Below are 22,886 nucleotides of genomic sequence, written 5' to 3'. Positions count from 1 at the left end.
CAAACATAATAAAAAGGCATTTCAAACTGGCAATTAAAAATAACATTTCAGTTTGATTCTGCGAGACCTTGTGCTCTTTTGTGAAGTGTTGTGACTGTTGCACGGAAATGCAATACTCCGAGCTACTGAGGAAGTTTACTACCTCAAAAAAAGCTGTACATAAGGATCTGGTTATGTGATGCAAACATTAAAATGTATTTGTTTGCTAATAACTCACAACTGTCAAAGTGTTTTGAGGTCAAAACAGTATTGTGCAAGAAAAGGCTTTATTAATCTATGATCTGGCCTTAATGATCTGTGTTTTAGTGCTTCTCGTGTTAATTTCAGCTGGAAACTGCAGTGTATTTTTTGTATAGGTATGTTTTTGAAGTTTTACAATATGACTGGGTTGGAACTATCCATTTAACTTTCAGTAAATTAATCACAAAATGTCTCACCTGTCTAATATATTGTACAGTTTATGATCTGAAGGTCTTTTTTACCTCAGTGTGTCACAAGCCATGTGGCAACCTGCTGTCCGCTGTATGGGAGTTAGTTTGTTATAGAGGGTGCCACAGGAGTGGATTTTCAAACCTCACCCGTCCCACTCCCAGAAGAATGACTCCCATTCCCTCCCACTCCTGTGTTGTGTTTTTTTGTTTTTTTTCCAAAATGTATTTTTTAGTTATTTTATTGGACTGAAAGCCAGCTTAAACTGCACTGTGTGCATTGCACACACATTAAATTTCATGTAAATCATCCATGCTAACACACGTTTTCAATTTGATTTATTTATTTTTTTATCTAAAAGTAGGCATTTCACTCTATAAATATATTTATCGTACATGGAGTTTCAAAGATTCTCGCTCAAGTTCACATGACCGAGACAGCAGAAAGCGCATCCTGTTTGCTTTAATTATTTTACAGAAGCATTTCATTGTTATTCTGAGTGCACACAAATAAATGTAGAGTCTTTACAGATTCTAAAGATGTATTACTTTTATCTGTATGATCAAAAATTAGAGAGTATTTTAAGAATAAGTGAGCGCACCGGCACCTCCATCTGTCCTGCAGTGAGAGAGCTGCTGTTCAGCTTCCACACAGACACTTAAATATCACACATTTCTCTATGTTAACATTAGATTGAGCAGCCTTGTTACTACATGCATGTGCTGCCCGATGTACTATATTACCACATACTGTAGACCAGCCGTTAACGATCTGTCCATCACGGACTGCATACGTCATTCACTTAACCAGCCACACCAAAGCAAACAGGAGGAGAGCATACAGAGACAGGGCAACTCGAATTGATTTCAAAATTAAAATATACAGTTAATAGTTTATTTATATCAAAGGTATATTTGTGTATAAAGTTGGGTATCATAGTGTTATTACGATGCCTGGTCCCGCCGACATTTTTTCCTGTCCCATCCCAATCACTTGATTAATAGTGATTTTGTTTCTCATCCCGCGGGATTCCAGCCTCTAGTTTGTTATTTGTAAATAAACAGCTCTGATTGGCCATTGTGTTCACGCGCTTGACAGATATGTCTGTGATTGGCTAAAACGCTAGCAGGAAATGCTGGTATCTTCACATTTTTAAAATTTCATTACCGACATCGGTGACAACACTAGTTCTTTTTTTCTTCCTTTCTTCTTTTGTACAGTTGTATATGTCCCCCACCTTCCCCCAACCCTATCACTGACTCATGTTCTTGGCATTGTCTGTCTTCAGATTCAATTCCTGCCTTTTCTTTTAGCTGCATTATGAACCCTGTCACTTTCTCATGTTCTTGTCACGTTTCCCTGTCTCTCACTGCTATATATAAGAAAGCTGAGAAGGTGTTCACCAGTCACACTAGCTTCTTGGCTCTTTAAAACAAGTTTACATCTTCCACTCCGTCCTTGTGACCATTTAGGTGCAGTCACATTTACCATTGTTTGTCAAAATCCAGTTGTTTTTTTAATAGGAATCCACTCAATCGCAAATTTCACAACAAAGCAAAATAGTTCCCCAGGCGGAGATCGCAACAGGTTTACGTTTGTCGCACAAATTCGCAATGTTGACCAACAGGTGTTTTATGTTGGATTTTTTTGGATATATTGCTACGCTATTGTCGATGTATAATGGACCTTTTTTGCCTTTGAAATCTAAATTTTGCTAATGTGACAGCATCTTTATGCTAATACATGGAGCCCTGACGTTTTTAAATAGCACAGCAAACTGAATGAGGGATTGTTGGTGTCTCTTGCTCTTTTCTAGCATGATGTGACCGGATTTAAATTAGTAATAATTTGATGTGTGGTTCTGATTGGTTGAATTTGAGGAAGGAGATTTTTTTGATGTGTGGTTCTGATGCAAAAATATCTAGTCATACTCCACATTTCCTACCAGATGGGGGCAGTATGCCTCAATAAAGTGAATTGGTAGAGTAACAAACGAGAAACGGCATAGTCTCTATGCTCCGCCCCTACCTTCACAACACCCTAGAGCCATAGCCGAAGCCTAAGAGGACGTTGTTTTGAAACATGAAATCCAGCTACTCCCCTTGTTTCATATTCGTTTTGTTCATATTACATTTTGAGTTGTATATACACATTATTTGAATTAAATTAATTTGACAGACAGCATTCTGTCAACATCATTGACCAAGCTAGTGCCAACCAACGTAACCAGAGCTGCCAACTCTCAAGCATTCACCGTGAGACACACGCAATTGACTCTTTTCACATGCTTTCAAAAACTTGAACCGCTCTGAATATAGTGAGTGAGTGCGCGCGCGGCCGGTTTGTCTCTCTCTCTCTCTCTCTCTCTCACTCTCTCTCGGGTTCATTATCATCGTTGACATTTCAAGTTTCTTTAGGTAATGTTGACATTTTAGCATCAGCTGTAGAGAGTGAAAACCGGATGATCTGTGGGTAAATAGCTAGTAATTGCAAACGCAGCTACGGTTGCCATCTCCCTAACATTAGCACGTTTATCGAACATCGGACATTTCTTGTGCCTTTTCCCGAAAAAAATACGCAAACATTTAAAACAAAGTTCTAGCGAAATACTAAACAGCATCTTTACCAATCCAAAAGAAATGTTGCAAGTACGGAGCGAACCTGACTTTCAAGTCCATCAGTTGTCTCCAGCGATAGCACAGTTGCCGATGTTTACTCTGGTTCGGCGTCCTTTTCTTTATGCGGATTTGATTTGTGATTCCGAGCGCGGTTGGTTCCCTGTGTTTTCCCATCCTTCCGCTCTCTTCCCTGAACTGAAATGAAGTAGTGGGCTGTACTTTCCACACGATTGACATCAGGTTCAAGTACGCCCCACAAGCCGTGCGAGTTATTCGTGTATTGCAGGTTGGCTGGTGGTTATGTTGCCCGCATACCCGCCTCCCATGGCCGAAACTGGTATTACGACACCTGTCGGGCCGTGGCTAGTAATGCTAATGCTAATTAAGGTTGATATCTCTGCAGCACTTAACTTGACATTTTTTTATGACATCATCGCCCTTATTTCTTCTCATTCTTTGATGCGTGTAGGTGTGTAATTTTTATTTTTACCTCAATTTTTACACATGGCACCTTTAAATTAGTAATAATTTGATGTTTGTTTATGTTTTGTTGATTTTTATTTTGGGGATTTTTATGGCATCTTTATTTGTAGCTTTCTTTTTGTCTTTGGATTTAGTTATTTTTATCCGACATCAGGCTTACCTTGAATGGAACTCTTCCCTGCCAAAACTAGCTTAAACGCTGGACTGATTTCCACACTTTCGCAGGCTCCCCTTGTTAGAAGAGCTTTGTGCTGCTTTATATTTTTGTGTGGGAATGTATATTTTGAGACAGTTCTGGATCCCTGAGATTGCTTAAAGGGTTTTGTGCTATTTAGAGAGAACAATGTTGGGGTCTGTGTGCACAGCTGGAATCGTCCATTTCTTGGTAAGAACCAGTGCTATATTGTTTGGTACATAGTCATTACAAACATTTTATTTACCTTTTTGTCATGTTTATTAGAGGTTGGCTTTGGTTAGGTCAAAAATTTATTCTGTTTTGATTCAAAGAGTCACAATTCACAGGGATATATATATATATATATATATATATATATATATATATATATATATATATATATATATATATATATATATATATATATATATATATATATATATATAATTTTTTTTTTTTTTTTTTTTTTTTAACGGACATTATGTTAAGGTGCAAATCGTCAGTGGTATTCTTTGTAAAATTTCAAAAAGAAGCCTAAAATAAAAATTAAAAAAAATTGCAAAATGAAAAAAGTATGTGCATGCATAATAGCCTAGAATCAGACTTTGTTGTTGTTGATAAATGATGATTAATCCAGAATCATTTGAGAAAGAATCTAGGCTACAAAAACTTATTGAACAAAATTATAATGAAAAAAAAAAAAAAAAAATCAACAGTGCAAGTTTTTTTTTTTTTTTTTTTTTTTTGCATTTTGCAAAAGGCTTGTCTTCATTAAACTTCACTGAATGAGCACAATAAAAACATAAGCACTGACTAAAATGCATGTTTTATTAAATGCATTTATTTATTTATTTTAGAAAATTTAAATGTAGGTTTAAAAATGTAATACAAGTCGTTCTAATTTTATAGTAGTTCTAAATGTAATCTAATTCATACATTCAGAGTGAATGTGTGTGTTTAGTCTGTGCTTTTGTTTTTCTTTACTATGGTATGTTTTAAAATATAATGTTTATATTTTAACCCATTTTGCACGTAGCATATAGCATCCATAAAGACATCATCACTATTATCAATATCAATTATCAAAATAAATGTTAGAAAAAGTGTGCTGCATTGGTAAATGTCATTTTTTTTTTTTTTTTAAAAAAAAAATTCACCGCTACTGAATCTTCTGGATGTAGACTAGCCTATAGCATTACGATTTATGGTCTGTTGCACTTTTAAAGCTTGTGGTGACCTTTCAGACATTTATTCTTCCCTTTTTTCAGGAAGCCTGTAGTTTTAAATCACACCATTTGGGTTTTTTTCCCGCTCTCTGTGTGGTCACATCTAGTTGATTTGAAGCAGTTGGGCTCCCCAGTCAGTGATCTGTGTGCTGACCCCACCCTGCTGATAACACGCGCTCTGAATGCCAAACCCCGTGTTTGCTGTATGTCTATAAATCTTTCTCAGGAGGGGTCTTCTCATTCTCAGTGCTGGCATGTTTGTGTGAACTTTGAGAAGTTCAGGCCATGCTGTAGTGAGAAGGTTGTTCTGAACCAACCTAAGGTGGAAAATGATTCTCAGTTAAACTTTTGATTTGAGCTTTAACCTTACAAAATGAACATTTGCATCGTCAATTAAGAGGTTAATTGTGTTGGATAGAAGAGGGCAAACTGCCGTAAAGGCTGTAAATGTCTTATAAATGGTGAATTGCTGCAAATGTGTCTTTAATGGATAGGTCACCCAAAAATGTTTATCATTTATCACCCTCAAGTTGATGAGTTTCTTTCTTCTGTTGAACATAGAAGATATTTTAAATAATTTGGTAACCAAACATACTGCTGGTAGCCGTTGACTTCCGTATTATGGAAAAAAAGACAATGGGTACCAACAACCGTTTGCTTACCAACATTCTTCAAAATATCTTCTTTCATGTTCAGCAGAAGAAAGAAATTCATACAGGTTTGGAACAATATGAGGGTGAGTAAATGATGACAGAATCTTCATTTTTGGGTGAACTGTTCAATTAATGTAATTCTGTAACACAGAATTTTTATGTGAACATGAGATTTAATGTACCAGCATTGCTTGACATTGTATGACCACTCAGGATTTTTTTGGGTTAATGACATAATGCTCATTTTTCAAATAAAAACAATTCCTGGATTACAGGGTATATTTCTAGAAAATTGAAACTAGATTTCATTTTATTTTTTGGTTTTGTTGACAAATGTTCATTTTTGAATTTTTTGATTTTTTATTGTGTGGATTTTTTTTGCTAGTCAAGCTGATTAGCTGTTGCTTTATTCCGTTGCATAACAACCTGAACCGGATCATACACATGGTGCACCAGCATGTATGTGAAAGTGAATTTCCATCATTCTGCAGCATAGAAGGATATTACTCGTACAATGCAGACCACTTATTCTGAGAACTTGCTGTTGCGTTGCATCTTGAGAACGATGCTACTTTCCAGGATGCATTCCATGTCTCTGAATGCCTCGGATAACTGTAAACATTTTTGCTTTCTCTTTCTCTCTCCTGCTCCTCAGGGTGATACTCGGGGAAAGATGGTTTCAGAACGTCTTGGTCTTGGCCAAAATCTGGACCTCTCGGATACCATGGTCCAACAAAAGCTGGATGAGATCAAGGACCAGATAAAACGAGAGATCCGCAAAGAGCTGAAGATCAAAGAAGGAGCTGAGAACTTGAAGAAGGTGACCACAGATAAGAAGAGTCTGGCTTATGTGGACAACATGCTTAAAAAGTCCAACAAGAAGGTGGAGGAACTGCACCAGGAGCTTCAGGAACTGAATGCACACATAGTGGTAAAGGACCCAGAGGAGGTTGTAGGTATGGCGGAATTCATTCCATCTGTGTCTTTAGCTTTTGTAGGCTATTTATTGTAGCTTTTGTTTTTAATCACTGCCAAATTTTACTGAAAAATTACCATAGTACAACAGTTTTTTTTTTTTTTGTAGTAGTAGTAGTAGTACTAGGGCGGAGTGATATAGCTTGACATTAATATATCCTGACATTTTCCAGCCATTTAGCAATGCTGAATTTCTTTATTTGCACTGAAATGGCTTAAAAATGAACTCATTTAATCTGACAAACCATAATTTAAAGATTAAAATTGCTAAAAAAAAATTGCTTTGGGCGTCCCGAGTTCAAGTCCCGGCTTCTGGACCTTTTCCTATGCTGTCCCCCTCTCTCTCCCACTTTGCTTCCCGTCCACTTACTGTCCTGTTGAAAATAAAGGCATAAAATGGCAAAAATGGTAAATCAAAATCACATTTTTTAATCAAAATTTTTCAAAAAGCTGTTAAAAATACATGTTTTTCCCTAAATATTTAATCATTACCTTTAACATGCACTAATATAACAATCCATAGTAATATTTACCAATGTTTATGTTTGTGTATGTCCTTATTTAAATTTCACTTGGGTAACACTGGGGAACAAGTGAGAACAAATGTTTGATCAGTTGATTTAAGCAGATGAATTGAACCAATACATGGAAATGAATCACTTACTAACACCGTTGCAATTGTTTGCTACTGAAGTTTAAATCAGAAATGCTATTACAACTTATGTGTGGCAAGGATGGATGGCAAATCTAATCTGACATGGCCTTTAAGAAATTAAAAGGCAGAGAAATCGGTCTCAAGCCTGACAGGGTGCAATGGTAATAAAATGGTTTCATAGCAGTGCCATGTTTTGGACTGAGATAATACCATAGCGTTCTTTGAACTATACTGAGGTACCATGTAAATAACATGGTATGTAAATATTGTTATCATTATAATGGTATGCATTCAAGTACCATGTTATTACCTTCTCATGATGTTACTGTACCTTGGTACAACCACAGCTCCTTTTTTGTTCTACTGTGGTTGTACAACCAAGGACTTTGTGTCCAAAACAACATTTATCCATGGATATTACTGTACCCTGTAATATACTGCTGAAAAAAAATCACCACTACAAAGAACAATGATAATGGTTTGCCAGGGGTTTAAGGGATTATCCAAAATAGAAGGTTTTGCATTTGAGCTTTTGGTTATACAAGAGGCTTGCTGTTGAATATTTATATTGTTGCTTTTTTTGAACCATCAGGTAGTTTTAGAAGGAAGAACAATGATTATTTATGTGGCTGTCTTTATTTCCCTGTGAACCTTATTGTCAATAATATTACAATAGTATAATGTGACTCAGAACCTGAAGTTAATCATCTATGAATGCAAAGAAGCAGTATGACAAGAATGGATGAAAGTCTCATCTTTCAAATTACGTAATTTGTTTTCAGGAAATTCAAACAATAAATGCCGTTTTGGCACTCTTTGATGTGGCGCGACAGATCGCTGTATTAACGGCTCCGTTCAAACAGCAGCACAATCATCTCTTCCTCTTTACTACTAGTTTTAACGCAAAAAAAAAACATGAATGAACATCTCACGCATCATGTAATCGCTCAATCAGTGTTTCAACCACAGAAAGATGGCAATAAAACAGCTTGTAAACAAAATGTCACGTAGCATTTCATTTATCTCAGGTATCCACAACTCATCTGTTCGCTAGAGAAATGAAGTCTAGAGAAGAGCTTTTCACGAAATATTAGACTATATACTCATTATATTTTACTTAGTTATTGTCTTAATTATTCAATGTTTAAATAAATCTGTTATGAAAAGGTTATGAGAGCCTCTGTGTAAATAATTATATTTAAACAACAAATAACATTTTTATCATTTAGAAGTTATTTTTAAAACTGAGTTATGTGCAATTTACATGTTTTGCATTTTTTCTTTTTGAGCATTGTTTATCATATTTAAAAATAAATAGTGATTCAATTTAAATCTGGGCTCTGTTGTTAATTATAACCTTGTAAAAGGGCTCCCTGTAGTTTAGAGCATAAGCTGAGATAGATTTATATTCATAAGAAATTATTTATTTTATATAATATATATTTATATATATATATATATATATATATATATATATAGGGCTTTCAAAAATAATGTTTTAATAATGCATTAACACAAACTTATTTTAACGGCACTAATTTTATTAACGCGCAATTAACGCAGCGCACATTTTCTGATTGTCCCGTTGCCTAGCCTGTAGTTAGAAAATTGGAAATGCTGACAGTGTTGCCACCTTAGTGACTTTGTCGCTAGATTCAGAGGCATTTTTCAAAAAGTGCCAACCAACAATACATAACATAATTGGCCAAACCTTATTTAGTTTCTGACACTCGTTTGTAGTACCGAATTCTGACCCCCATCTGACTATTACCCCCTAGTATTGGTAGGTTTAGGGTTAGGTGTGGGGCAGAGGTTAGGATTTGATTTGATTTGATAGACTTTATTAATCCCACACTGGGGAAATTCACTTGTTACTGCATACTCCACAAGCATGAGACAATAAACAAAGAAAATATACTAAGAACATACAACCATACTACACAATATTGCTATTGCAATTAATCAGTCTAACTGCTGTTGGAAGGAAGGCCCTTTGATAGATCTCTAGATCTCTCTCTCTATAGATATATATTTATTAGGGATGTCAACGATTAATCGCCGATCGATTAATTGTGGATAAGAGATGCAGTCTAATAAAGCTATCAATGGTCGATTAACCTATTTCATTTTGGGCTGCGTGCGGCTCATGCGCAGAACACGTGCAGCGGCTGTGAGTGACGGTGACCGTATATAAATGCATCATCATTCACTATTAATGTAAGCTTTTAATGTGATTTAAACTTTAAAAGTACATACTCAGGGCTCAGTTCTTGGACCACTTCTCTTCTCTGTCTACATGGCATCATAAGGTTCTGTCATTCAGAAACATATTTTCATATCACTGCTATGCTGATGACACTCAACTCTACCTCTCATTCCATCCTGATGATCCGATTGTAGCTGCTCGCATCTCAGCTTGTCTAACAGACATTTCTTGCAGGATGAAGGACCATCAGCTTCAACTCAAACTTGCCAAGACAGGACTGCTTGTGGTTCCACCTTATGGTTAGGTTGTTGATGCTTGACTCTTTCAAAAACAGCCAGAAACCTTGGAGTTATGATTGATGATCAGCTAACTTTCTCAGTTAGAATTGCTAAAACTTTCCGGTCCTGCAGATTTGCTTTATTCAACATCAAGAAGATCAGGCCCTTTCTTTTGGGACATGCTTCACAACTCCTTGTTCAAGCTTTTGTTCTGTCCAGGCTGGAATTATTGCAATGCTCTCTTGGCAGATCTTCCAGCCAGTTCTATCAAACCTTTACAATTAATCCAGAACGCGGCAGCAAGATTAATTTTTAATGAGCCAAAAAGAATGCACGTCACAACTCTGTTTATCAATTTGCACTGGCTGCCAATAGCTGCTCGCATAAAATTCAAGACATTGATGTTTGCCTACAAAACCACCACTGGCTCTGCACCCCTTTACCTTAAATTCATTACTTTAGACTTATGTGCCCTCTAGAAGCTTGCACAGGGTTTTTCCTACATTGAAAAATTTTTGGCGGCCGCCAAAACGATTTTTTTGTCCCGCCAAATCCTTATTTGATGTGTAATTGTGTTTAGTGAGTGAAGCAAGCTACAGACGGAGTGACGGAGAGAACGAGCACAGCGCCCCTCCCCCGCGCGCGCACTCTCCATCTTCAGTTCTGTCTTTGCTCTCTCCCTCTCTCTCTCCCGCATCAAAATCAAATTATCCTAAAGATCGGAAGACCGAATCCATGTTTCACGTGGTGCATTCGGAGAATATTTTTGCTGAATTACTGCTGGGTGTGAATTACAGTCAAAAAAAAAGTTGCCTTATCTTCTCTTACAACTTGTGACAAGCATTCTGCACATGCAGCTGACATAACTTTAAATAAACGCAAAAAAAAAAAAAAAAATCTATCCAATTGTGTGTGTGTGTGTGTGTGTGTGTGTGTTGACAAATCTTTCGCGATGTCCTAACAGCCAGGATTCCCACACAACACGTCCGCAAAAGTCCTATTCGCGACCTAATGACTCCTTTGAGCGATTCATTATAATGTATGGTTAAAACAATTGGTCTGCCCGTAAGTGTCTGAATCTGTGTACAACAAATCATTACTTCTTAGAAAAACATACACATCTGAAATGAGAAAGTAAGTGTGCTTACCCCATTTAGCAAGAGTGTTTAGTAAAATTTAGCCTTAATAAGCCACAGTATGTATAGGCCTATGACAATGTGTAGTAAATTACCTATAAAATCATTTAGTTTAAAGTTAGTCTGGAGTGAGATGAAACTAGATCAAAGCACAAAGCAAGCTGTTGCTAGCTAGCTGCTAATTTTATTACATTTTATATGGTAAAAATTACACTATTACACCTTTTAACGCTACGTTTTTAATGCTACTTTTTAATTGATATGATTATACTAAAATAATCATCAGGTCTATCAAAAAAGGATTTTATCTTTCAAAACTATGAAACCCAGTCGTGGAAAAACCACAGCTTTTTTTGCAAAGAGGGCAAGAAAGGATGACAGTGAGAGTGACAGGTAATATCTGTGTCTGATAATTGCATAATTTGTAAATAGATGAATTGTGATACCTTTGACATTTCAAATATACTTTGGTATCAATGATGTTTACATGTAAAATAAGTTGTAATCGCTTTCTTTTACTATCTAGCCTGACAGTGATCGTTTTTTAATGAATAAATAGGATAACAAAAAAAATCACAAACTGTTTCTTTGTATTTATTTTAAATGAAACATTTATTGTCAATATTGGGCTTGCGGATCATGTGGGTATAGGGTACTCTTTGCTGTGTGTGGATGACCATGTCGGTCAGCCACCACCGAAGACCAATTTTGACCCAGGAAAAACCCTGTTGCATTCTGCAAGTGAACGTCACTTGATTGTGCCATCCCAAAGAAGCACAAATTCATTTTACTGACTTTTAAATTAAATGTTCCCTCCTGGTAGAATGACCTGCCCAACTCAATCCGAGCAGCTGAGTCCTTAGCCATCTTCAAGAATCGCCTTAAAACAAATCTCTTCCATCTTTATTTGACCCTCTAACTTTAGCACTCACTATTCTAATTATATTCTTAAAAAAAAAATATATATATATATATATATATATTTTTTTAACTAGCTTTCTAATCTTTTTGTGTTCTTTCTGTTTTCTTTTAATTTATTATACAATTAACAAAAGCAAAAAAAGACCTCTAACACTAGCTTGCTCTGTTCTTTTTCTATTCTGTTTTCTTTTTATTTATTATACAATTAACAAAAGCAAAAAAAAAGACCTCTAACACTAGCTTGCTCTGTTCTTTTTCTATTCTGTTTTCTTTTTATTTATTATATTATTTAAAAGCCCTTGCTACGTACTGTGTTAAGCTATCTAAGACTTGTTATAGCACTTGTACAGTATATCATTGCTCTTAGTGTTGTCACGGTACCAAAATTTCCGTATTCGGTACCGATACCAATGGAAATCCACGGTTCTCGGTACCAATTTCGGTACCAAAGCAAAACAAAAAAAATATGCTAATTTAAAAAACAACAACACACTTTTTATCAATAAAAATAAAACCAATGCCATTCTTTATACTTATTTACAATTGTGTTTAAAGTTTTTCTACAAGTAATATAATTATGAAAAACAGTAAACAAGTTTCACCCAAATTTAATTTGTCTTTTAATTAATGAAATTTCAACACATTTTATTTTTTGGTAAATAAAGGGGATTTGCTATTAAAATTAAAACATGGAAGAAATATTGTGTCATTTATTTATTTATTTATTTCCCTAATTCATTTTCTGCCAGCAGGAGGCGCTTTAAGAGCGGGAGAGATACAGGATTCTCCGTAACGGCTGCAAAGCAGCGCTGAGCTCACAAACGCTGCCTTATCAAGCATTACATGCAAAATGAAATGAAAATGAAATCGAAATTTTTCTAAATACAGTCGGTTTCCTTCTTTAATACAGTGATATAAAAACACCCGCATCGGTTTTTGATTTTGAAACGTGCAACGTCATGTTTATTCAATGAAGTCAAAGCCTTTTGGAAAATCTATTTGTGGCGGTCAGTTTTGATATTGTAATAAATCACTGTGTGGGAAACCCTGGGTTGCCGTGAATACCTTTAAATTGACACTGGTTTTACTCAAATGAAATGGTAAAATGCTTGTGAAGTGACTCAGAACAGTTCTGGTGCAAGCGTCACGCGCTTCAGTCTTTGTGGTAAACGTCTCTGCCATTCATTCATTCACACAGAGATGTGCAGTTCAACAACAAAATAACTTTTGCGGCTTAACATTTACAGATACTGGTCCATATGAAGATTTGAGTTGATTAATTTATGCTAACTTTGACAAATTCCGTGACTGTCCATATTAAAATGTAAGTTTCATTTTCATGACTGGATTTTGAGATGTCTGTGGAAACGGCAATAATGATCCTTACAAATATAATCTGACTACATGTTTTTATTGATATCATATACAGATTGTGTAGGTAACTATAAAGTTTACTCTGGCCTTCTCCGAGTTTACCGGAGACCTACTTCAATTAGCTTCGGAAGGAGAGGATGAATTTGCGTGTTGTAAATCCCACAGCTCGGATTCAGCGCAAACTAACATGGCGGCGCCCATCATCTGGTACAGATCAACTGACGGTCGATATAAAAGTGTTTAAACTACCAAATATATTCACTTGCACATATTTCAGAATCAGAATATCAGATATTTCATAATATAGTGAGCATGTTTGTGAATATTTTGAATAAAACAACGTCGATCCATGTGTCATACAGATCTATTGTAGCTGCGTTGTCACATGATGACAAGCATGACACGTTGCCATGGAAACAATAAGGCGGTACATTCTTAAATAACGGTCGCCTAAAAAACTCATGCCAGGGGTTCAGCTAGAATATTTTAAACTCACGTGCGAAAGGGTTAAAGAATTTGCCACTGACTATTCAAATGCAAGTTTTGAGCAGTGTAGTAGTAGTGCTTGTTGTTTGTCGTTTCTCCGATCACAAATGCAGACATGGGTTTATGTTTACGCGGCACGATGCAACGCAATACGTAAAAAGACAGTACAAGTCATTATAACCAGTAATTATGTCCCCACTGGATGCCACAAATGCCTTGTTTTTAATGGGTTTTATTGGTTTTGTCTCGTCGCGCTGGGACAAGGCATCACGATATGTTAAGGGGCGTAACATTTCCGTCACACGCTTAAGGCATTCGGCCAATCACAATGCACTGGATAGCTGGCCAATCAGAGCACACCTCGCTTTTCAGAACGATGAGCTTTTGAAAATTGAGCCGTTTCAGAAAGAGGTGCATAGAGGAGAAAGAGTAATGTACAGTATGTGGAAAATAATGTATTTGAACCTTAAACCACATAAACACATTTCATTACACCAAAAACACAAAATAATGTTCTTTTTAGCAACGTCATATGACCCCTTTAATGTTTTGCCTTTCTCCTCTATATGTCATGACAGAGTTGTCAGAAACGGGGCTTCCACCTTACCTTTGCAGGTGTATAATTTGTGGTTAAGTGTTCATGTCAGGGCGTGAGTGGATGATCTCATCATTCTGAACCTCAGATGATCATAAAACAAGCCTGAAGTGCATGGCATGTTTGTGTGTGTGTGTGTGTGTGTGTGTGTGTGTGTGTGTGTGTGTGTGTGTGTGTGTATCTGTGTCTGTAAATTTCAGCGAGCAAAATTACAAAATTAGCCATAGGCCATTTGGGTTAACAAGTTCTAAATTGCATGCATATTTTAGTAGTTTCAGTATTTCTTGTTTCAGTAAAGATGAAGAAACTTTAATACTGGCAATCCAGTTTTGCTCCCTTCTTTCAGATTTTCTCCTGAGGTGTTTTCTGCTCATGTTTGTGTTTGCTCAATCTTGTGCAAGTCTTTCCATGATGGCCAAGTTGTTCTCACAGAGAGTCTTTGAGAAACTGGCTCACTGTCACCTGAGAGAACATTTGCCTTTTTCCAGCTTGCACAAGTCCTTCACTGAGTGTCATTATATCATTGTCATTTCTCATTATTACATAACTCATCAAACACTCATAAAAAAGACGTTATTTGGCTACACATTTAAATAAGTTCTGATTTCTTAATGTTCTTAAAGGGATACTCCACCCCAAAATGAAAATTTTGTCATTAATCACTTACCCCCATGTCATTCCAAACCCGTAAAAGCTTTGTTCGTCTTTGAACAAAGTATTGTCGTCGCTTCATAAATTTTACAGTTGAACCACTGATGGCAGACTATTGGAGTATTCTGACGATGCTTTTCATACTTTTCTGGACCTTGACAGTGTATTTTACTTGGCAGTCTATGGGACAGTCACAAGCCTACCCATTTTCATCCAAAATATCTTAAATTGTGTTCCAAAGAAGAACAAAACTTTTATGGGTTTGGAACGACATGGGGGTAAGTGATTGACAAAATTTTCATTTTGGGATGAAGTATCCTTAATATTGCCAATATGTGTTGAATATACCTTAAATTTGTTTTAATAGTATTACTTCTGTTATCACAACTCTTCATATATCGTTAGGGTTTTTTCACCCTCTGTGTAAGCACTAGCCCATTGTTTAAAAAAGAAAGAAAAAAAACACTTCACATTTCTCTGGTAGGGAACAAAGGTTTTAAAAAAAAATTCTTTATGTAGTCTCAACCTCAGACATCACAGACCATTCACTGACTGTCTCTTTCATATGCAACCTAGAAAATACTTCCTTGATCTAGCATGCTCTAATCTCACTGTCTGATTTAACACAAACGGTTTTAATCTGAGGTGCTTAGCTTAATGGTAATTAAACAAAATATTAATTAACTGTATATTTAAAGTATTAGTTCACTTCCAGAATAAAGATTTCCTGATAATTTACTCACTCCTATGTACACCAGGATGTTCATGTCTTTTTTTTCTTCAGTTGTAAAGAAATTCCAGAATTGTTCTCCATATAATGGACTTCAATGGTGACCAACAGGCTGAAGGTCCAAATTGCAGTTTAAATGCAGCTTCAAAGTGCTCTACACGATCCCAGATGAGGAATAAGGGTCATATCTAGCAAAACATTGGTCATTGTCTTAAAAAAAAAAAAAAAAAAATATATATATATATATATATATATATATATATATATATATATATATATATATATATATATATATATATATATATATATATATATATATATACTTTTTAATAACAAATGCTCGTCTTGCACTAACTTCACTTTCATGCATTATGTAGTCATGTTGGAAAGGTCATGCATTACATAGGCAGAAGTACTGACCCAGTGTTTACAAAGCAAACGTGCAAAGAAAGTCAAATGTCCTTTACAAATAAAGGTAAAACAAAGATGTCAGATGACTTTGAAGTTGGAGGAGAAAATGAGATGGAGTTTTTCGCCCTACCCTAACTTTTTGAACAAGAGTACACAGACGAAGAGCTAACCATGTATGACCTTTCCAATGTGTTTACGTAATGCCTGAATTTTCAGACGTGCAATGGAGAATTAGTGCAAGATGTGCATTTGTGGTTAAAGTATATAGATTTTTCTTTTTTAGAAAATAACAGATCGTTTCACTAGATTAGACGCTTCTTCCTCGGCTGGGATCATGTAGAGCCCTTTGACACTGCATTGAAACTGCAATTTGGACCACCATTGAAGTCCATCATATGGAGAAAAACCTGGAATGTTTTCCTCAAAAACCTTAATTTCTTTGTGACTAAAGACATGAACATCTTGTATGACATGGGGGTGAGTAAATTATCTGAATTTCTTTTTATTCTTTAAGTTAGCTAATCCTTAAATCTTTTGTCTTCTTGTAAGAAGTTGGTTCAGGTGGCTAGAATTGCCTATAATGTGGACTGGACTGGACCTTTTGCCATTTAGTTAAAAACCTGGCTTTGTAAGACCTTTATCTAAAGGTTTTCAAACAAAAACAAAGCTTTTAGCATCATCTGCCATATCAGCCACATTTTTTTTTCAATGTAGTTGTTTGTGGTTTACTTTCATAAAAATGACAGCGTGCTAATGCTAGCTTGTCCTGCATTAAGCATTTTCTACCTGCTTTCTAACTACTTTTGTCACATTTCTCCAACATTAACAACATGCTGTATTGTTGTTTTAGTGTTTTGTTAACTCTTTGATGTCGATTTGTGTTTGTTCAATTTCAGAGTACCCGCAAACCCCAGACACCCCCAAGAGTGAAGCTCGGACATCCACCAACAGTAGCAGACTGGCCGCTCTGAAGAAACAGGCCGACATTGAGCTCAAAGTGAAACAGGGAGCGGAAAATATGATTCAGATGTATTCCAACGGCTCTTCCAAGGTAGTAGTCGTCTGCGTTTAGAGGATCTGTGGTGTGTGGTTAGTGTAGACCAGTGCTTCCCAAGCTGTGGGCTGCGGCCCCCCGGTGGGCCGTAGCGGTATTGCAGGAGGGCCGTGGCTAGGCTAAATCAAAATATTAAAATAATTAAATTATTGTAATTGTTATAAAATGTGACCCCCCCCCCCCCTTTATTAGACAAATTAAAAAACACACAATTCATCCTCATCAACTGGACCTAACTGAACTTCAAGTAAACGAAAGACTCGTAAGTACAGCGAGGAGTACTTGTCCTTCGGATTTACGAGTTGTTGGTCCTGCTGACAACTCCACGCCTGTCTTTGTGCTATGCCCAGAGACCCTTTCTAATGAGGCACTGAAACCATGCAAGTTACGCCGTCACCTTGAAACAAAACATGGGTCATTTGCCAACAAGCCTCTAAATTTTTTTTTTATATAAATTGAAAGATAACCAGCAACGTAAAAAAGTGATCGAGTCAACCTGTGTGACGGGTGGCGAAAATAAAAAGGCAGTGACAGCATCGCATGAGGTGTCAAGACTGATAGCTACATCTGAAAAGCCCCACACCATAGGTGAAGACCTAATTTTACTGGCCGCTAACAACATGGTTAAGTGCCAAATTAATGATATGGCCGAGAATGTGTTCCAGGAGCTAATTTGCAGAGTTCGAGCGAGTCGTTTTTATGCAATTCAAATCGATGAGTCCACAGACATCGCGGGTATGGCGAACTTGCTCGCATTCGTTAGGTATGAATGTGATGGAGAAATTGAGGAAAACTTTGTTTTTTGCAGACCTCTACATTCAAACGCAACTGCAGAAGCTATTTTTGACATTCTGAACGATTTCATAATTTCCAAAGACATCAACTGGACAAAGTGTGTTGGACTCGGCAGTGAAGGTGCTTGCGCTATGCTGGGCCGACACAGTGGAGTGGTGAAGTGAGTCAGAGACGTGGCCCCGCTGCTCACTCATGTACAATGCTGCATTCACAGAGAGGCATTAGCCGCTGAGAGAATGCCCTTGGATTTAAAGACCGTTTTAGACAATGCTGTCAGAATGGTGAATTACATTAAAAGTCGTCCACTGCAAGCACGCTTTTTTTCCCTTTTATGTGATGAGATGGGTAGTGAACACCACCAGCTTTTACTACATGACGAGGTCCGCTGGCTCTCACGCAGCAGAGTGCTCACCCAGCTCTTCCAGTTACGTGACGAGGTCAGAACATTTTTCATTGATTCCATAATTTGAACTTGCAGACCGCCTCTGTGATTTCGACTGGCTTTGTAATTTGGCCTACTTGGCTGACATTTTCAGCCACTTGAATGGTCTCAATCTAGCCCTACAGGGGACAGCAGTAACAATGTTTCACGTGCATAACAAAATAGAGGCAACTATAAAGAAAAAAGAGATCTGTGGGGGAAAAGAATTGCCCGAGCCAACTATGAGTCCTTCAAAAACGTGTCCGACTTTTTGTCTGAGGAAAGGCCACTACCTGTCACTGCAGCAGTTGCTATGACAGAGCACATGCAGGCTTTAAAGTCTCATGCAGGACTACTTCCCTGACATCAGCAAACAGCAGAGCTGGATACAGTGTCCCTTTGCCAACCACAGTGATGTAATTGCGGGACTCACCTACAAGGAACAGGACAGCCTCGTCGATCTATCCTGTGACATCTCCTTGAAATGGATTTTTTTGGAAAAAACTTTGACTCAGTTCTGGTTGCATATGTCAAATGAATACCCTGAACTCACCAACAAGTCAATGTTTTTGATGCCGTTTGCCACAACGTATATATGTGAAGTGGGATTTTCTGTGCTTTGTGGCCTTAAAGACAAAGTACAGAAATGCGTTGAGTGTGGAATCTGATATCCGTCTTAAATTGATGTCGATTCAACCAGACATCAAATCCTTAACAGCTGAAAAGCAACATCACCCATTTCATTAGGTACTGTCTGGAAAACTGCTGATCAGACTGTGGGACTGTTCTTTACTAAAACTGACAAAGTTTACATAGTTCCTCAGTTTAAATGTAGATGTTTTTTTGTTTTTGTTTTTTTTTATACATAGTTATGTATTTCATTGCAATAGAATTGTGCACTGTGTATAGTAGCTTCTGTTACACACTTTGATGCAATAGAATTGTAAATAGTATGTAAAAAGTACGTAGTGTTATGGATTTAAATATATTTTTAAAGAATGTTTGCATCATCTTACTTTCACCAGAATATAAAAAAAATAAAATTTTATGGTAGTTCTCATAATTCACATGAAATTCTTACAAACTGGTTAATAAATGGTGATAGATTTGTGCAAAGAGACAATCTGTTTATTAAATATATCTAATATACAAATATATCTATATACTATTAATCTATATTTTATTAACAAAGAGGTGGGGGGGGGGGGTCGTGGAGCTTTTGTTATGTTTCTGGGGGGCCTTACCCCTCTGAAGTTTGGGAAGCTCTGGCGTAGACTGATGCATTTGCTTGTGGTACAAACAGTTATTTACATGGAATCTTTTATTTTATTTTATTTTTATTTTTTTACTAAGCAAAATTGCAAAAAGGTCCATTTCTAAACATTTCCAAAAACATTACCATATCTTGCCATTAAGTAGTCCTGCCCCAGACTCACACCACTGGTTGAGCCAATGCAGTGTTGGGCTGTTTAGAACGTTTTGATGGCGCCACGCCGCCACTGCGTTTACATTTTTCAGTTAAGCTTAAAATGAAAAACTTGTAACCTCTACATATTAAGCTGGAATAGGAAAAGTATTTCAAAAATACACTTCATCTTTATGTTACACTAAATGCTGTGCTTTGCTTTTACTCCCAGAGAGGATAAGCCATGTGATCTCTTAGATTCATCCCAAGAAATGAAAACAGATGTTAGAAAACATGTCCTTTAAAATTGAGTAAAATCTCCTGTCCTATTTCCAAAAGAGGTAAAGGAAGCAAGACTAGACTCATTATACACATATGCCGATGTCATGGTTGTAACCCCCTAGGGTGCAGCTGACATTAAGGAGAACTGGAATAGAACAGTTCAGTTATGTTTCTCCACCCTCCCCCTCAGGAAATCAGGCTTTAGTGCTATACATGCAGTGTGATTCAAAACATACATGTAGTATCAGCAGAATTGTTCTCGTGGTTTGGCTTGGCTTCGGTCTAGAGTGTCTGACCCTCCTTTTCTCCCTTTTATCAAGAACGGCGCTGTTAATTAAAGAGGCTTTGTGGCTAAAATTAGCATCTAAGACTCACAAAGGAGTTCTGTTAAATCAGCTCAGTCTTTTTGGTGATTTAATAGAAAAACATACTCAGCACTACGGCACAGGGCTTCATTTGACTTGCACTGATTAAGTGATACTCCTACATTTCTGTTGGCCCACAACTGCTCTGTTCAAGAACTTAAAAGGTGCCTTTTTTGTGCCACTTGTGGCGCTAAATAGGCCAAACAGGTAGTCCCTTCCCAAACTCACACCATGGGTTGGACTGTGGACAAAAAAAAAAAAACGCCAATCAACTGGCATTTATTTATTTCTTTTTTAAAGTGGTGAGTCCTGTATGCAGGTTCCCAGCTGCTTTTGATATCCGGAGGAAAGGCCTCTAAGGTAACGTCAGCCTATAATGACTGCTTACAGGAAGTTTAGTCCATAGAGGTTCCTGACTCACAGTCACTAGATCTGAATACTTGGTGTGACAAGGAAACATCTCTTTACACTTCAAACACATTATGTATGGCTTTGTTTCTAATTTGTGGGTTTCACTTTAAAAAATGTGAGAAATATTAAGAATATTAATTAAGATTAATGTATGAGATGCCATGCTATAGTCTATTGTCAATGTAGTTACAACTAAAGAGCGTTTGGTATGAAAGGCAGCCCCTTCAAGTGTGACTATGTTCACAATACAGTAAGGCCTCAAGGACCTCAAGGACCATTTTTTATAAATGGTATATTTAAAAAATAAAAAATCAGAACATTTTTATTAAATCAATTTTTAGGGTTAAGTGACAGGTGTTTAAGGATATGTTTAAAGGAATTGTAAGGCTGCCTCAAAAGGGAACTTAATGTGTTAAATACAAAATAATGTGATTTAATGTTAAAATATTTAGGGCTGTATACCATTGATATCCTTCTGCTTGCTTGAGGATGTAGTATCTGACATGCAAACAATAAGACCAACGAGTGCTGCATAGTAATCTGTTGTGAAATATTGAAATATATAAACAATCATTACTTAATAGAAATGAAATGAAATTTTGATTCATGCACTACTGTAAAGATTATTTTAATATCAGTAAAAAATCAGTAAAGTCTTCAGTGTTACAGGATTCTTCAGAAATCATTTTAATATTGGTACTCAAGAATCATTTCTTAAAATTATCAGTGTTGTGCAGTTGTATCATTCTTTCAACAAAAAATATTAAGAAGAAAGTTTTTTTCAGGATTGTTTGATGAATAGAAAATTCAAAAGAACAACATTTATTTGAAGGTGTATGTCTCCTTTTTTGTTTATATTTGTATATTTAATTTTATGAACTGTGGATCTGCATTAAGAAATACTTGTCATTATAATGTGCTGTTTGTGCATATTTTATTCCTCTGTTTTCATTTCTGAACTCTTCTGTTTTTATTTCCTCCTGTGTCTTCATTTGTAGGACCGCAAACTTCTCGCAGCAGCTCAACAGATGCTTCAAGACAGCAAGACAAAGATAGAGTTCATTCGAATGCAGATTCTCAAATCCAGCCAGACCAGCGAGATGAACTATGAGAACAATGACGGTATGTGGTCTAGCTGATTTCCTCTGTAATTATATCTGATTTGCAATTTAAATGGGTAGGAGTGTGGTAATAAAACATAAATCTGATGTTTGCAGTGACTTCAAGCAAGCCTATAATCAGTCCTCTGGACCTGAGGATAGAAGAGCTCCGACATCACTTCCGGATAGAGTCTGCTGTGGCAGAAGGTGCTAAGAATGTGATGAAACTGCTGGGAACAGGAAAGGTGACGGAGAAGAAAGCTCATTCAGAGGTCGGCCCCATTTGTAAATTGTAATGATTTTTATAGTCGCTTCTCATCATTTTCCTGTGCTTCATATAAACACTTTCATGTCTGTATCTATTTAATCCAGTTATTCATTTAACTATGTACTTTTAATTGCCTCAGGAGCCAAATGTTTACAGCTATTCTCACTTTACACCATAATTGTGGTATGACTCAGGATGGTTAAATGGTCTTTAAAACTATGTTATTGTTTTATGCATGTGCAAGTAATACTCTGTCGGTTTCCTGTCTGTTGGAATTCATTTTTATTTTAAAATGTGTTTTAAGTGATTTGTTTTTTTTTAATACAACAAACATTTCACACCTGCTACCTGACAGTAAGCAGCTTTCTTTGACAACGATAGACTTGCAGGGAAAAACATTCAAGCTAGTTTCACATGATAGCAGCCAATCAGAATACTGGCCACTGAAAGAAATTTGTCTACCTCTGAATCAGTATTTGAAGATGTTCCCGTCCGCTCACCTGGTAAAGCAAGGTTTTTATTTTTTTTAATAAAAAAAAAAAAAAATTAGGGCTGCACAATATTGGAGAAAACTGATATTGTAAAGTGTTGTTTTTCTGTGATATTGCGAATAGAAAAAAAGACATGAATTTTCACCACATGATTTGAATGGGTCTATTTTGAAAAAATTAACCAGTCTAGAATTAATGGGATGAAATTGTAGGGAAGTGCATCTGGGTAGTATATCAAAATAATTTAATGAAAGTAGTTTAAAACACTAAACAGTATTTTACAGTAATAATT

At 36.4% G+C, this 22,886-nt stretch overlaps 1 protein-coding gene across 2 annotated transcripts in view; it reads left to right on the top strand.

The window, feature by feature from the left end:
• The window catches only part of LOC109095998 (serine/threonine-protein kinase N2-like), a 42,271-nt gene that overhangs the window by 5,519 nt on the left and 13,866 nt on the right, over positions 1-22,886 (top strand). For both annotated transcript variants that reach the window (XM_042758212.1, XM_042758211.1), the window contains exons 2-5: positions 6,240-6,540; positions 16,899-17,053; positions 21,734-21,857; positions 21,953-22,107. In XM_042758212.1, the coding sequence (XP_042614146.1) occupies positions 6,240-6,540; positions 16,899-17,053; positions 21,734-21,857; positions 21,953-22,107 (735 nt within the window). The remainder of the gene's footprint in view (positions 1-6,239; positions 6,541-16,898; positions 17,054-21,733; positions 21,858-21,952; positions 22,108-22,886) is intronic.

Source organism: Cyprinus carpio, chromosome A6, assembly GCF_018340385.1.
Source record: "Cyprinus carpio isolate SPL01 chromosome A6, ASM1834038v1, whole genome shotgun sequence".
NCBI lineage: Eukaryota > Metazoa > Chordata > Actinopteri > Cypriniformes > Cyprinidae > Cyprinus > Cyprinus carpio.
This window is presented reverse-complemented; position numbering and strand designations above follow the sequence as displayed.